At 44.7% G+C, this 16,226-nt stretch overlaps 1 protein-coding gene across 1 annotated transcript in view; it reads right to left on the bottom strand.

Annotated features, from left to right (window-relative positions):
• Positions 1–3,471: 3,471 nt before the first annotated feature.
• Positions 3,472–16,226, bottom strand: part of LOC117365083 (cytochrome P450 2G1-like) — a 36,025-nt gene continuing 23,270 nt past the window's right edge. The window contains exons 6-9 of the mRNA XM_033955011.1: positions 15,668–15,809; positions 12,036–12,223; positions 7,820–7,961; positions 3,472–3,904 (exon numbers count right to left, since the gene is read on the bottom strand). Coding sequence (XP_033810902.1) covers positions 3,723–3,904; positions 7,820–7,961; positions 12,036–12,223; positions 15,668–15,809 — 654 coding nt within the window. The 3' untranslated portion in view covers positions 3,472–3,722. The remainder of the gene's footprint in view (positions 3,905–7,819; positions 7,962–12,035; positions 12,224–15,667; positions 15,810–16,226) is intronic.

Genomic DNA, 16,226 nt, shown 5'->3' with positions numbered 1-16,226 from the left:
GTTTTGAGCATTACCTCCTGCTGACCGGCTGCCACTTTGGGTAAGGGAGGGAAGGAATTCGTAGCTCAGGACCACTACCTGTTTCTGCTGTCGGGTCTACCTCTCCCGGGTCAAATTAATTGAAAGGGAATATCTAAAGATAAGTGGTTTATTAAAAAATATTGAAAAGCATGCTTTAAAATATAGAAACGCATATTCAGAAAAGTGAGTTTTGTAAAAAAAAAAAAAAAAAAAAAGTAGAAAATAAGAACTAAAGGGCCATTGACGATTTTACACATAATTCTTCCTGCTATGAGAAGTCACTAATGCAGTGGAGTGGTGGTGCTGAGGCCTGAAGTATTTAGCCCTTGAAAGACTTCTAAGTATATTTAAAAGTAAAAATAAGATCATTGTTTTTGGAACTGTAAATATTGGTAATGGCCTTGTGAAGGAAATTCTGTAACTTGGCACCTAAACCTGTTTTGGCATATCAAATATTAGATGCAATCGCTTACAAACCTAAGTGCAGGATGAATGCCTTGCACTCATAGTATTCGATAAGTTGCACATAAACGATGGGTGGAACATTTTTGAATGCTAGAGTGGAGGGGATGAGCAAATGAATAAGAAATCTAAAGGGGGCAGATGCCCCTCTTCCTCCCTACACCCATCAAGTGCACAGTCTGTGTTGACACATATCTGCCAATTGGGACAAAATGCAGTGATATTCACCGATTCCAGCACATGCAGCTTCAATGTGCTGTTAGCACTGACCAGCGTGCACATGATATCCAAACAGCCTGCTTGCACACTACTTAGTGGAGTTATTACATTTCAGGTACATATTTTGTGCCTGTTTGCTAAGCTGCAGCGTCATGCCCATGTTATGGATTTGATATACCACCTTTCTATGGTACAACCAGTAAGGGGGGGGGGGGTGCGCTCTGGGCGCCATCATGGTGGGGGCCCTGTCACCTCTCCACTCCCTCACACCACGCTGGCACCCTCCTTCCCAGCTGCCACCCTTCTTCACCAGCGTGAGCAACTACTCTAGTCTGCTATTCACGCTGGCCTGGCTCCCTCTGAAATCACTTCTGGGTCATAGGGCCAGGAAGTGACATCAGAGGGAAAGCAAGTGCTAGCAGCAGCCTGGAAAAGCTGCTTGTGCCTGGCTAAGATTTTAAGAGTTACGGGGGTGAAAAGTGAGGGCATGAGTGTGGCGTGGAAGGAGTGGGGGAGGATTGGCTCAGAAGGAGTGGGGGGTGGAGATGAGGGCACAGGGGGATTAGAATGAAAGGAGGGGGGGGGCAGAGAGGAGGGCATGAGGGGCACTGCCCAGGGCGCCTCCTACCCTTGCTACACCACTAGGTACAACCAAGGCAATTTAACTGTATTACATGCAGATACTTTGTGCCTTTTGGGGCTCACAATCTCAGTTTAGTATCTGGGGCAATGAAGGATTGAATGACTGCCTGAGGGTCACGAGAATTGAACACAGATTGCCAGGTTCTCAGCTCACTGTGCTATCTGGCTATTTCTCAACTTTTTTCTTTCTCTGTCCAGTTCCCTTTTCTACCTCTCCATCATTTTCTCTATCTTAAAGTCACCCCCCCTCCCCCCCAATTGCACTTTGTATCCACAGGTCTATAAATATACTTTAAAAAAGAAAAGTTCACCAGTGTTTCTTTTTTTTTTTTAATTCTACGTCCAGTGTCAGTGAAGGTACTTTAGTATTTGCAGACTTACATGTGAGGATATCAAAATAATCCCTGTGGTTGCATATCCCCCCCCAATTTTCTTTCTTTCTTTCTCTCTCTCTCTTCCCACTCTCTCATAAACCCTGGCAGTTCTACAGTATGTCCCTGTTGTGCTACATCTATGGCCTTTTCCTAAAAGCCAGCCCTGCTTGCTCCCACTCCTGGTCCCTTTCCAAGTGCCTTTGACCATGATTCTGAGGGCCTCTGGCTCTTCTTCCCCTTCCCCTAGCCCAGAACTTCCTGAATTGTGGATCGGGACCCCCAATTAGGATCACAAAACCTAAGTTTGGGGTCACAGCCTAGCTGGGCTCTCTATAGGTGCATCATTATTCTGCACCTATAGATTAGATGAAGATGCAAGTGATGAATTAGACCACACTACTTCTAATGTAGATGAAAATGTCAGTAATGATGTTAACGTATTCTTTGCTATACAGAACTCAAATGTTTCGGAGGTTCCCTTGATTAATATCTGCAGACCTAGACAAAAGACAACAGTAAGATTGCAGCCTGGCCTGATAAGGAACCTTATCAGCAATCTACTTTCTGCCAATGCAGTTGCTGATCATTTTTTTAGCTGTGCTGGTTTAATAATGACTCACAAGTACACTTGCATGAATGACAGTCATTTTCAAAAGTTAGTTTTACTAAAAGCAAAGTGGGTTGAATTGTAGAGAAATAAAATGGTGGGGATAAAAACATTAACAATAGTTGCATCCCTTGTAGTTACACTGCTTCCACTTTTTACTCAAACAGTATTATGGCCTTCTTTTACTAAGCTGCGCTAGAGGTTTCTTCTGCGGCCCGGGGTGCTAAATGCTCTGACACTGCTCTGGTGCTCATAGGAATTCATTGAGCGTTGGAGTAGCCTCAGAGCATTTAGCGCCCTGGTAAAAACCTCTACCATGGCTTAGTAAAAGGGAGAGGGGGTATATTAGGCAATAACCTTTTTACTTTTACATAAGTCATTTTTTAATGTGGCGCAACAAAGGTGTCGTGAGGATGAGATGTCAATAATTCAGGCACGGGTGGAAAGGTCAAGGTTCACTTTTTTGATAGTAGCACTGCGTTCTTCACTGTACTTTTACTTGTGTATTAAAAAAATACATGTATTTTTACTTTTACTTAAGTACTTTAACCAAATACTTTGAACAACACTAACAGCATATTATTTTTTTCATATACAAAGATTAATTTGTAAGCAAAACCTCACTGCAGGTATATGCTCCCATATGTTCTGTGCAGAGCATGAAATAAAAAAAAAAAAAAAAAAAAAGAAATGAAAATGGTTAGGTTGGAAAATCCCCTGGAACCTTTTTACCCTAAACCATCAGGTTACAGCATGCCAATTAATTTACTGACCAGTGGCATAGCCAGACAGCCAATTTTGAGAGGGTTTGAGCTCAAAGTGGGCAGACATCTCTCTCTCTCACTCTTTTCCCAATCCCCAGCCTTTGCAGCAAATTCTCTCTCTCCCACCCTTCCCAGCCCCAGCCTGTGCAGCAAATTCTATCTCTCTCATCCTTTCTACCACCCCCAGTCCATGCAGCAAATTCTTCCTCTTTCCCTGTCTTCCCACCCCCCCAGCCCATGCAGCAGATTCTCTTTGGCCCACCCTTCCCAGCCCCCAGCCTGCATACCATTTCTTCAGGATGCTAGCAGTGGTTACTACATGCTGCTGACGGCTGACCCAGAAGCCTTCACTTTGATGCAAAATGCAAACGCTTCAGAGGTAAGGCTTCTGGGTCAGCCACTGGCAGAGTGTACAAAAAACTGGTGGTGGTCTGCAGCTACTGGGTGGCCGGGCTTGAAACCAAACTGGGCGGGCCAGGCCCACCAGTGGCTACGCTCCTGGTAATGATAAATAGAAAAGGCATCCCTTTGAACCAATTAATACAGGGCATCCACATGTAATCTGTGAAGTATCACAGCACAGGTCCTGATCCACATTCAGTATCTTTCCATCTGCCAGACTCAGTCTTTGTTTTAACGAGGGATAAATGAGATTTCATAGAAATGAGGGAAGCTTGAAAAGTTGCTCACTGCAGGGCTAATGTCGATGTCCTTGGGAGGTGTGTTGGATTTCAGGCTAAAATTCTGTAGGATGGAGACAAAGAACAGAAAGAGCTCCATCCGTGCCAGGCCCTCTCCCAGACAGATGCGCTTCCCTAAAGACCAAAAGAGAAAATAAATATTCTTTTCATTATACCCTGCTATATCCCATCGTATTGAAATCATTCCTGTTCAAAGGCAGTTTTCAAAGTCATTCACCCCAGAAAATAAGTTGTCTAAAAATGTTTTAGCTTATACATAAATGAAGCTGCACCCAGGAACCAACAACATAGGCAAGTTCAAATTTTATTCATGGGACAAGTAGATGGGCTCAGACATCGGGTAACACTTGTTTTATACATTGCATTTTATTTGATCTTATTTTATGTTTTTTGTATTTTTTATACATAGTTAACTTTGGACTCCTGACAAAGGCTTCTGCTGAAACACAGCCTGTGTTGGGCCTTGTTTTTCATCCCTACAATAAAGAATCGATTGATTTTGTTTGCCTGTTTTTCTTTGCTTCTTCAAATCCAACATATTAAAGGTAATTCTGTAAAGGTTGCCTAAATCTAGGTACTGATTACGTGTACTAATTTATAGAACAGGCAGACGTAACCATTTTGATGATGTCACAAATTGGCATTTAGGTGAGTATGTGCTAAGCATTATTCTATAACATTGACATGCTAGTCACATATGGAAGAATTATATATAAAAACCTCTACCATGGCTTAGTAAAAGAGAGAGGGGGGTATATTAGGCAATAACCTTTTTACTTTTACATAAGTAATTTTTTAATGTGGCGCAAATTTTTTAATGTTGCTTTCGAGATCTACTGGTCAATCGCGATCGACCTTTTGGACACCCTTGCTCTACATGCATTATAACACCTGAGAAATAGAAAGAAATTAATTTCTTCCTGAACAGTGCAAAATATAGACAGCAGATATAAATTCTCAAATGGGATACATTTCAATCAATAAATTGAAAATAAAATCATATTCCCTACCTTTGTTGTCTGGTGATCCAATTATCTTTTCCCAGTCTCTGGTTGCACTTCTTTCTGTCTGTGTTCTTGTGTTTCCTTGGCCTTCTTACCATTTGCTTTTTTTCTCTCCTTCACTTTCTGCCCTACATTCATCTTTGGCATTAACCCCTAACATTCAACTTTCTTACATTTTTCTGCTTTCTTCTCAAAATCTACTTCTCTGTGTCTTCCCTTCCCATCTATCCATGTGTATCATCTTCCCTCTCTTTCTTCTCCCCTATTTCCATCTATCCCATAAGAAGCATTTCTTCTATCTCTCTTCCCTGCCACACTCATTGTTGTGCACCATCTCCTCCCTCTCTCTTCCCCCTTCCCCTCCATCCCTGTGCACCATATTTTCCCTCTCTCTCCAGTGATCTGACATCAGTCTTCCCCCTTACACCCTCATATGTTCTGGCATCTTTCTCCTCTCCCATGTCTGGCATCTCTCTCCTTCCCTCCCTCATCCCATGGTCTAACATTGCTCTCCTCTCCTTCCTGCAGTCTGATATCTCTTTCTTCTCTACTTCCTTTATCTGGTCTGGCATCTCTCTTTTCCTTTCCAGTGGTCTGACAACTCTGTCCTTTCATCATCGTTCTCCAGAATCTGACATCTCTCAGTTCTTTGAGTCATCTCTCCCAGTGTAATATTTTTCTTTCCCTCCTCTCCACCACTATCATATCTAACAATTCTCCTTCTTCTTCCTTTCCCCCATGTATACCATCTCTCTTTCCCTCCCACTCCAGTTTTCTCTTCCCTCCCCCACTGGCAGCACCCCTCTTTCCCTCATTTCCTAACACCCCATCCATGCATCATCTGTCCTTCCTTACCTCCTCCCAGCCTATGCAACCTCTGTCCTTCCGTCTACCCCCAGCCAGTGCAGAATATGTCCTTCCAACCCCTTCCCAGCCCATGTAACATCTGTTCTTCCCTGTCTCCCCCCAGCTCCCCGCTGGCTGCGTTTTACAGCCGGTGTTGAAGGCAACGTTGGACCAGCACACTGCCCTGTTCTCACTCCCCCTAACGCTGGCTCTGCAGCTCCGGACTTCCCCACACCTGCTCCCCCCCCCCCCTGGGTTGCTCTTATTTTAAATGTTATGGCAGCTGCGGTGCTGTATCCATCAGAGAAGACTTCTGCCATCGGCCTGCCCTGGAACTCTTCCTGCAGCAGCCGCCCGCCTAGGCGGGAACAGGAAGTCGCTGCTGCAAGAAGAGTTCTGGGGCAGGTCGACGACAGAATCTCATCTGGTGGATGCTGTGCCATGGCTGCCGGAACATTTTAAATAATAGCGACTGGGGTGGGGGGGAGCAGGTGTGGGGAAGTCCGGAGCTGCAGGCCTGGCATTAGAGGGAGTGAGAGCTGATGGTGCCGCAGGGTCCCACTGGGGGGAGGGAGAAACGAAGGAAAAGGAACCGAAGCACTGCCAATTTTTGGGGAGGTCATGGTTCCCCCCTCCCTGTTCTGACGCCTATGCTTTTTTTGTGAATCTGAGAAATCTGGCTAGGATGTATGCTGTACAGTTTTGCAATGGCGACCTGACTTTCCTTTTGGTCAAGTCTCTTTAAGACATCGACACATTCAGCCAAAGACAATGACTTATTTCCAGCGTGGTGAACACGTTCAGCCAAGGACAATGACTTTTGATCAGCGTGTTGGACGAGTTCAGCAAGGGTTTATCTCCTTGAGATGCATGATGTATTTTCGAAAATTTGAACACCTGGCCAGGCCTAGACTGCTGATCCAATACATGTGGATCATCAATGTGAGAACGTGTTTGCTTTTAACCGGAGTGAACGTAACGTGAGCTAATAGACGTGGGACCTATAACATCAGTGCTGATAAGCGGATTATGTGCTTTTCTGATTTGCGATTATCCGGCGTTTACGTCCATTGACTTTAATATAAAAAAAAACAACCCAGGACTGTGGAGGTAGGCTACTGATAATCGAAGCGTGCGCTTAACCGATGTGCACTTAGATGGAGTCGACTGTAGCACTTAAGTGTTTCCATGTGGATGCAACAATGTAAGAGACATGGGCAGGTCATTGGCTTTCCCTTAAGATGTGCTCAATATTATAGAATACTGCAGATCTGTGCCTAACTTGTGTACCAGGATTTAAACCTGGTTTCATTAGGTGTAACTCCTCCTGCCTATAAAGGTCATCCATCTTGGAATGCCCATTATAGAATACTGTTCAGCATTGATTTTATTATTCTGAGTGCCATTTACTGAATCCAGCTCACAGTATATAACAGAAAATGAGCCGTACTAGTGGGCAGAACATGGCATGTCATTTCCATTCCACCGAACAATACTCACTGCATCTTTATATGGCAAAGTTCTAAATGACTCTCTATCTCCATCTACTGGTAGATGGGCACAACCCAGAAGTATGGATTAATCTTTTAGGACTAAAGGAAAGAAAATTATCAGTTACGAGCTAATTTTTCCACAATGTAGATGGATTAAAAAAAAAAAAATGCTTGGACAAAACTCCTGAAGAAAAAGTGCATACATCGTTATTAAGGTAGACTCGTGGAAAGCCACTGCTTATCCCTGAGGCTAACTAGCGTGGAATCTTGATACTTGTTGAGATTCTGCCAGATACTTGTGATCTGGACTGGTCATTGTTGGAAAAAGAATACTAGATGAACTCTTATGTTTGTATTTTCTTCTATTAAAGATCTTCAAAGCAAGTTTAAAAATAGAATTAAAGACACAAGAAACATTTCAACAACAATAATAATAATAATAATTTTGAAAGGTAATACAAATACTGTAAAGTATTAGACCAATTTCAGCCTCTTTGAGACACTTACACACCTCCAGATGGATCTGCAAGCTTATTTTCAAAAGAAAACTTTGCAGAATTTCCCTTTAAAAGACTATGATGGAACAATGCTAATAAGAAATTTTAAGACACAGACACAAAATATTTGGAGATCATAAAGACACTTAGTCATCGTTTTTTTCTATAAACACAGCAGAGATTTTTTACCTGCAGAAAATGGCATGAATGCATCATTTTTCTTAAAGTTGCCTTTCTCATCTAGGAAGCGTCCAGGGTTGAAGCTCTCTGGGTCACTAAATCGTGTTGGGTCCCGTAGCACAGAATGGAGTAGGGGGATCACCTGTGTGCCCTGATAAAGAAAGAGATTTACTGTAATGTACATGTAACCCTTGCCCCAGAGAGTGTAACTTTCAATGAAGCTCCTGGTTTGGAACTGATATTCGAAGCAGTTTATTCCGTTTAAATCATTTAGGCAGGACTAGCTGCTAATATTCAACAACACTTTACTGGCTAAGTGCCACTGAATGTTGTGATTAGTGCCTAAATCAAAGCCCGCTATGTTGGGGCATTCTGGCGGAAGAGTTATCACATAACTGCTTAAGTGCTGATATTCAGCTCAAGCAGCCAGGTTTACTGCATAAATCAGTGGTTCTTAAACCTGTCCTGAGGACCTCCAGCCAGTTGGGTTTTCAAGATATCCCTAATGAATATGCATGTCAGAAATATTCAAGCCTACTACCTACTTTACAGGCAAATCTCGCTCATGCATATTCATTAGAGATATCTTGAAAACCGACTGGCTGAGGGTCCTCCAGGACAGGTTTAAGAACCACTGGCATGAATGGAACCACATAAAAGTCTCCTATTTTTATGAAGTAACCCATAGGTACTTAAGCGCTGAAAATTAACTTAAGTGGTTATGTGTTAGCCAGCTAAAAAAGAAATAGACGAGTCCTGGCTTTGAATATTTTTGAATAATGCCATCAGTGGTAAGCAAAACACTCAGGGGAAATTTCTGTATAGGACGCTAGTCTCAGCAGCCGCCTAAGCAGCTGCTGAGAATCGCACACCGGCGTCCTATATAGAATCGTATCTGTCCTGATAGACAGATGCCTAACCATCTTGATTCTCTAACCAGCGTCCATGTCACAGGCAGGAGGGTTGCCCACCTAGTCCTGCTCGAACCTCCCTGAAACATGTCCCCACTCCGACATCCCCAAGCCCACCTGGATCCCCCCTCCCCCACCGTACCTTTTTCTTGCAGGCTGACCAGAGGGATGCTTACTCCCTCCGGCTGGCAGACCCGCCTCCACAGAATGGTGGGCCTTCTCCTTCCCGGTGCAACCTGATTCCCCTTCCCGGTGCAACCTGATTGGCCAAGGCACATAAGGCCCCTCTCTTAGGAAGGGCTTTAGGACACCTGGGCCAACCAGAATCTTAGGCCTTTCTCCAAGTCAGTCTCCATGGGAGTGGCCTAAGGGATCTGGCTAATCAGAGTCTTAGACCACTCCCAGTGCATCCCAGAATACACTGGCACGGAGGCCTAAGATTCCGGTTTGCCCAGGTGCCTAAGGCACCTCTTAATGGAAGGGGCCTTAGGTTCCTCCCCGGTGCATCCCAGGATGCACTGGGAAGGGGAAGGCCCACTATTCTATGGAGGCGGGCCTGCCAGTTGGAGGGAGTAAGCATCCTTCCGGCTGGCCTGCAAGAAAAAGTTAAGGGAGGGATCCGGGTGGGCTTGGGAGTGTCAGGGTAGGGACATGTTTTCAGGGGGGGGTTCCCGTAGGAGGGACTGGGCATCCTTCCTGCTGGTGATCTTCTGAGGGTGGTGGCAGGAGGAATTGGACACTCCTCCTGCTGCAGACATTTGAGGGCGGGGGAGGGGGGCTCTTCAGGGGTTCCAACTGGGGGATATCTTGAATGGATGTTGGCAGGAGGGAGTGAGCATCCCTCCTGCCAGGGGATGTCTCAGGGTGGTGGTGGCAGGAGGAATTGGGCACTCCTCCTGCCATTGACATTCAGGGGTGGGGGGGATTTGGGGGTTCCGGCAACAGGGAGTGGGCATCCTTCCTGCCAGCCAACTTCATGGGGGGGACATGTTCCTTGCTGCAGTCGCTAAACTGATTGTTGCAGGGAAATTCCCTTGCTGGGATCAGTTCAGCGGCTGCATCTATTTGAAATGTAGGCCAGCATTTTGCTGGCCTACTTTTCAGACACCTTTTGCAGCCCTAGGGAGGCATGTAGGGCCACCTAAGGTCGCCTAAGGCCACTTCTGGGTAAAATCACGCCCACGCCTAGTCTTTGGTGAGCATAAGCGGCACTACGCACCTCTCTAAGCTCGCAAAAGCCCAATCCATCTTGCCCTGAAACAGCCCCTGGTAGGAGGAATGCTCATGGGAGTGGCCTTAAGGATCTGGCCAATCAGAGTCAGGCCACTCTTAGTGCATCCCAGAATGCACTGGGAAGGAGGCCTAAGAATTCATTTGGCACAGGTTCTTAAAGCCCCTCCTTTTTTGAAACTGCTTTCAACTCTTAAGCCCCACTCACTGCTGTCAGATACCTATACCCACTATAATCTCCCTAAACCTGAAATGTCCTGTCTAAATTAGATTGTAAGCTCTTCTTAGCAGGGACTGTCTATTGTATGTTAAAATGTACAGCGCTGTGTACGCCTTTCAGCACTATAGAAATAATAAATAGTAATAGTACTATGGGCAGGGCCTTAGGCACCTGGGCCAGTCAGGGACTTATGTCCCTCCCTGGTGCAAGGGGAAGGCCTGCCATTCTGAAGAGGTGGGCCTGCTGGCTGGAGGTATAGGTATCTCTCCAGCTGGCGGTACTCCAAAAGGTATTGGGGGGGTTGGAGTGCCGGGGTGAGGGCTTTGTTCTAGGGGCTTCCAGCATGGGTGTTCTGCTCTGGGGGTACAGGGGTGGGGGCTCTGTTCGGGGGATGCCGGGGTGGGGGTCTGCTCTGCGAGGGTGTCAGAGTGGGGGGTTCTGCTCTGGGAAGGTGGCTTGCTATAGGAGAGAGTGGGCATCCCTCCTGCCTATCGAGGTTGGGGGGGTTTCGGGTTTCGGTAAGAGGAAGTGGGCATCCCTCCTACCAGGGAATGCTTTGGAGGAGTGATTATTGGGGGCAGGGGGTAACAGAAGGAGGGAGTGGGCATCCTTTCTGCCTGTCATGGTTGAGGGAATGTTTCAGGGATTTCAGCAAGAGGGAGTGGGCACTCCTCCTGTTGCAGATGGTGTCGGGGGAGGGGAGGGGTCTCTACCGCTGCCGCTGAGCTGAATGCAGCATGGAGATTCTTTTGCCGCGATCAGCTCAGCGGCATCGTGATTCTCTTACTGGAACCTGTGACATGGACGCCAGTTAGAGAATCAGGGTTTTTAGGCGGGGTTTGGGGTCCGTCGATCAGGAGAGACACAATTCTGTATAGGAGGCCCATGTATGATTCTCAAAAGCCACTTAGCCAGCAGCTGAGACCGGGCATCCTAAACAGAATCAGGTCCTTCATGTTTATTTTGGACAGTGAAAAGGGGAAGCTTAAGGAAAATGCTAAATAAGGTTAAGTATGAGACAAGTTGCTTGCTTTTGGGTATAATATATGAATATTTAAATGCAACCATAAAAATTTACATGCAATTAGATTGGAGTAATTACTATGTAAGTTGTTGCCTTGTAATTTGGATTTGAAGTTGGTGTGGCATAACTTAAGAAAGTTCATACATCCTTCGAGCACAAACGTTGCAACTTCCTGTTTTTCCTTTCCTTTAATAAACCATGTTTTACTTCAGCCTTTGTGCTCTCCTTATTTTTGCTGCAACTACAGGATTGGGAAGCCCCTAGGGTTCTTTTTGGGGAATCTCTATTCCTGATGGATTGTGCCTGTCTGGATGTTGGGGCTAGGACCTCATAGTCTCAACAGACTAAATAAAGTCAAACCAAGAGTAGGGCTCCTTCATGCCCACTCTCCCCTTTCCTGAGGTGTCCTTTACAGCCAGGCACTCCCTTTTCTTAATCTTGTCTTTCTGCTCAGGAAAATTGGCTCTTCTCACCTCTGCTCCTTAGCAGAGGATACATTTGACCCACCATTGCAGAGATCCACCTCCCCAGATCTGGGATTCCACTCGGTGCTTAGGCAGAGGCCAGGCAACCAAATACCCTGCTCTAACATCAATCAATGTTTTTACCTCTTCTTTCACCCCACCTCCACAGGCTGAGGTTCTTTCATCTCCATCCACATTAGGCAGCTCTGCTGGATCATCAAGAAAATGTTAATAAAACAGACAAACAATAACTAGTGTAGTGATTTCATCGCATCCTCCCTGATACTTGTTCACCCTTTTCTTATGCACCCAGGTACAGTATTCCAGTTCTCATCAAGTATTAGTAAAGATTGTAAGAAAAACAGAGCAGAATTACCTTGGGAATAGTGTATCCCCGGAACTGGGTATCTTTTGTCACTTCATGAGGTGCACCTATTGGAAGAAGGTCACTGAAGCGTTGAATTTCATGGATCACAGCATTGGTATATGGCATCTTACTCCTGTCCTCCATGCATGGAATATGCTCTCGACTCACTATGCGATCAATCTCTTCATGTAATTTTTCTGAAAGAGAAACCAAATGGACTTCCAACAAATTAGGGCCTTCTTTTAGTAAGTTGTGGTAGAGGTTTCTACCATGACCCTGGGTGTTAAATGCTCCAACGCTGCTCTGAAGCTCATAGGAATTCTATGAGCATTGGAGCAGAGTCACAGCATTTAGCGTTCCAGGCCATGGTAGAAACATCTATCCAGTGGTGTAGTAAGAGGGGGTGGGGGACAGACTGCCCCAGGCGCTAACTTGGTGGGGGTGCTGGCACCTCACTTCTCCCCCCCCCCCCCATGCCACGCTCCCCCTGTCTCTCCATCTCTCTATAAAATATTCACCAGCGTGAAAAACTACTCTAGTTTGCTACTTGCGCTGGCCTGGCTCCCTCTGAAATCACTTTCTGGTCACGGGGCCAGAAAGTGACATCAGAGAGAAAGTCTATGCCAGCGTGAGCAGCAGGCCAGAGAAGCTGCTCACAGTGGTGATTTAAAGATGTACGGGGGTGGGAAGGGAGGATGCGAGTGTGTCATGAAGGCACGGAAGGAGCAGGGGGTGTGGAGAGGAGGGTACAGATGGTTGGCATGGGAGGAGTGAGGGGCATTGCTAGGTGCTGCTCCTAGTTCTATGTGGAACTTTTAATTGATGAATTAATTTTTTTAAATTAACATCAATGGCATGGTCAATTACCGTTTTAAAGGAAAAGTAGACAAAAAAAACAAACAAACCTAAAAGTGTACCTGGATGAATACAGGGAACTAATATCCAAGAGATTGAAGAAATGTTGAAAATGATGTCGATAAAAATAATATTTATTTATCAAATGAACATTGTGCAAAAATGGTAACAATGAAGATAAAAGTTTGAACCCAACATGGTCCTTGTTTCTGCATTAAACCTTCCTCAAAGAGTACACAGTGACAGAATTTGTCACCGTCCCCAAGGATAACCGTGAGAACCCATCCCTTGCCATTCTTTAGCTTCTGTCTCAACCTATTTTTCAATGCAAGGCTTGACGGTCAGTGGTTGTGCCAATTCATACTCTGATTCTTCCCTCTCTCCTTAAAGAATGACATGGGAATGTTTTCCTGTGATTTTCCATGGGGACAGGAATGATGATAAATTCTGATGCTGTGTCATTCTCTACTCAGGAGTCTGTGTCATTCTCTACTCAGGAGTTCTCAAAATACAATATATATATAAAAAAATATCATAAGCAATGTTAATGGGTACATACAGTATAATTAAAGTGATCAAACTCAAAAACTGATGTGCTCATAGGCAGCGGAACACTTTTTTGTTTGGGGGAGCCCACAAGCTCTGCCCCAGACCCCACCTACATAATAGTACTAATTATAATACCATTTTTTTCCATTCATTTTTCTTATATATATATATATACACAATATAATCTTATTAATACATAATGGTTAACCACAAAATTAAACTACACAAAGCATACTGTACGTATGCTTCTCAACATTCATTCCTACCAGAATATAAATAACCCCTATGCAAATATAGGACCACAAACTAAACGTACTAATATATATAAACAAAACCCTAAGATTCAAGACTGTATGCAGTACAAACCCAGAGAAATAGAAACAAATGTATTTCTTCCTTAACAGTGCAAAATATAGACAGCAGATATAAATTCCCCAAATTGGCATAATTCAATCACTAAATTGAAAATAAAATCATTTTCCCTGCATTTGTTGTCTGGTGATTTTGGTTTTCAAACTATCTTTCCCAGTCTCTTCCTTCTGTTTGTGCTCCTGTGTATCTAGGGCCACCTTATCCATTTGCTGTTTTTCTCTCCTTCACTTTCTGCCATATATCCATCTCTAGCATTAACTTTTAACATTCAACTTTCTTCCATTTTTCTACTTTCTTCTCAAAATCTACTTTTTCATGCCTTTCCTTCCCATCTATCCATGTGTACCATCTCCTCCCTCTTTCCTCTCCCCTACTCCCATCTATCCGTAAGAAGCATTTCTTCTATCTCTCTTCCCTGCCACACCCATTGCTGTGCACCATCTGGTCCCTCTGTCTCCCCTTCCCCTCCATCCCTATTCACCATCTCATCCCTCTCTATTGTCCCCCTTCCCCCCTCATATGATCTGGCATCTTTCTCCTCTCCTTCTCAAAGCCTGGAATCTCTCTCCTCTCCCATGCTCTGGAATCTCTCCTTCCCTCCCTCTTCCTGAGGTCTAATATCTCTCTCCTCTCCTTTCTGTGGTCTGGCATATCTCTCTCTCTCCTTCCTATTCCAGTGGTCTGACATCTCTCCCTTCTTTGAGTCATCTCTCCTCCCTCCCAGTGTAACACTTCTCCCTCCCTCCTCTCCACCATCATGTCCAACAATTTTCCCTCTTTCTTCCTTTTCCCATATACATCATCTCTCTTTCCCTGCACACACATATGTCCAACAATTCTCTGTTCCTTTTCCCTCTCCCACCAGCAGCATTTCTTTCTCTCCCTTCCCACTACTCCACCAGTGCAGCATCTCTCTTTTCCTCCTTCCCTACCCCCCCAGCCCTTGCATTTATCCTTCCCAATCTTCTCCCAGTATGTGCAGTATCTATCTTCCCAACACCCTGAGCATCTGTCCTCCTTACCTTCCCAACTTCCAACTCCGTACCCCCTGTACCCAGCCTCTCCCTGTCAGGCTCTGCACCCAGCCCCCTCCCCCCCTGGTCAGACTCTCCACCCAGCCCCCTTCCCTCCCTCCCTTGTCAGGCTCTTCACCCGCAGGATCGGCTTTCTTCTGCCACTCAGCGGCAACGAGCACTGCCCCAGCCCCTTCCCTCCCAACCCTTATCAGGCTCTTCACCTGCAGAATCGGCTTGGCGATCCTGCTCTGCGCTGAGTGGCTTGTTGACTGGCTACCGCAAATTCTCTCCACTCATGAGGAATTTTATCAAAATCTTTCTGAAAATCTAGATACACTATATCAACCAGCTCACCTTTATCCACATGTTTATTCACACCTCCAAGAAGTCAAGCAAATTTGTGAGGCAAGATCTCCCTTGGCAGAACCCATGCTGACTCTGTCTCATTAAATCATGTTTGTCTACGTGTTCCACAATTTTTATTTTTTTTATAATTATTTCTACCATTTTGCCCGGCCCTGAAGTGAGGCTTACCATTCCCCTGGAGCCCTTTTTAAAAATTGGCATAACATTGGCGTAGCTTTATGTTATTTTTATTTTCTTTTTTTGAGTACTTTTTAGGAATACTTACCCCCTCCTTTACTAAGGCGTAGTGCAGATTTTAGTGCCAGCAGCAGCGGTAACTGCTGCAACACTCATAGGAATTCAATGTTTGTAGTTCTATATTGCTAATACAAGTTATTTGTTAACTAATGCCCTACTGGATTCCATCAGTAAATTTCAGAAACAGTTATGGAGCCTGAATTTCAAGGACATAGGTAACCTAATCAGGAAAAACAATGGTTGTACCTTCAATTTCTGGATATTTTAAGAGAATCAAGAATCCATATCTCAAGGTGGTACTGCTGGTTTCAGTTGCCGCAAAAAATATGGAAAAAACTGTTGCAGTAAGGTTCTTCATGTGAAAATACGAAGAGGGATTTTGCTTTTCCTTGAAAAGATTAAAATAACTGATGAACATACAAGTGATTGCAATGAGGATAGAACAAGAAAAGTAACATTTTGGACGTAAACAGCATTCACCTCCATTTTAGAATAATTGTTGAGTCCTTAAATGCACATAACTACTACTATTAGGAGATAGGTACATCAATTTTTCTTTTAAAATCTGTGCCTGAAAAGAAACATTCAAACCCACATATAACCATCACTGTTCCTTCGGAGAGTCCTCCAATTGCATTGCTGCCAGTAGGTGGTGGTGCTTCTGTGTTGAGTTTTCAATTTCTAGTGACTGGCAGGTTACCTGGAGTCCTGCAGAGCTTGCCTGTCCCTCACGATTCAAAATATGATAGTGAAACAGCACCTCCCACTGGCAGAACTATAAGCGGTGGACTTCAGCTCAGCTTTG

Source organism: Geotrypetes seraphini, chromosome 8, assembly GCF_902459505.1.
Source record: "Geotrypetes seraphini chromosome 8, aGeoSer1.1, whole genome shotgun sequence".
In the NCBI taxonomy this organism is placed as follows: domain Eukaryota; kingdom Metazoa; phylum Chordata; class Amphibia; order Gymnophiona; family Dermophiidae; genus Geotrypetes; species Geotrypetes seraphini.
This window is presented reverse-complemented; position numbering and strand designations above follow the sequence as displayed.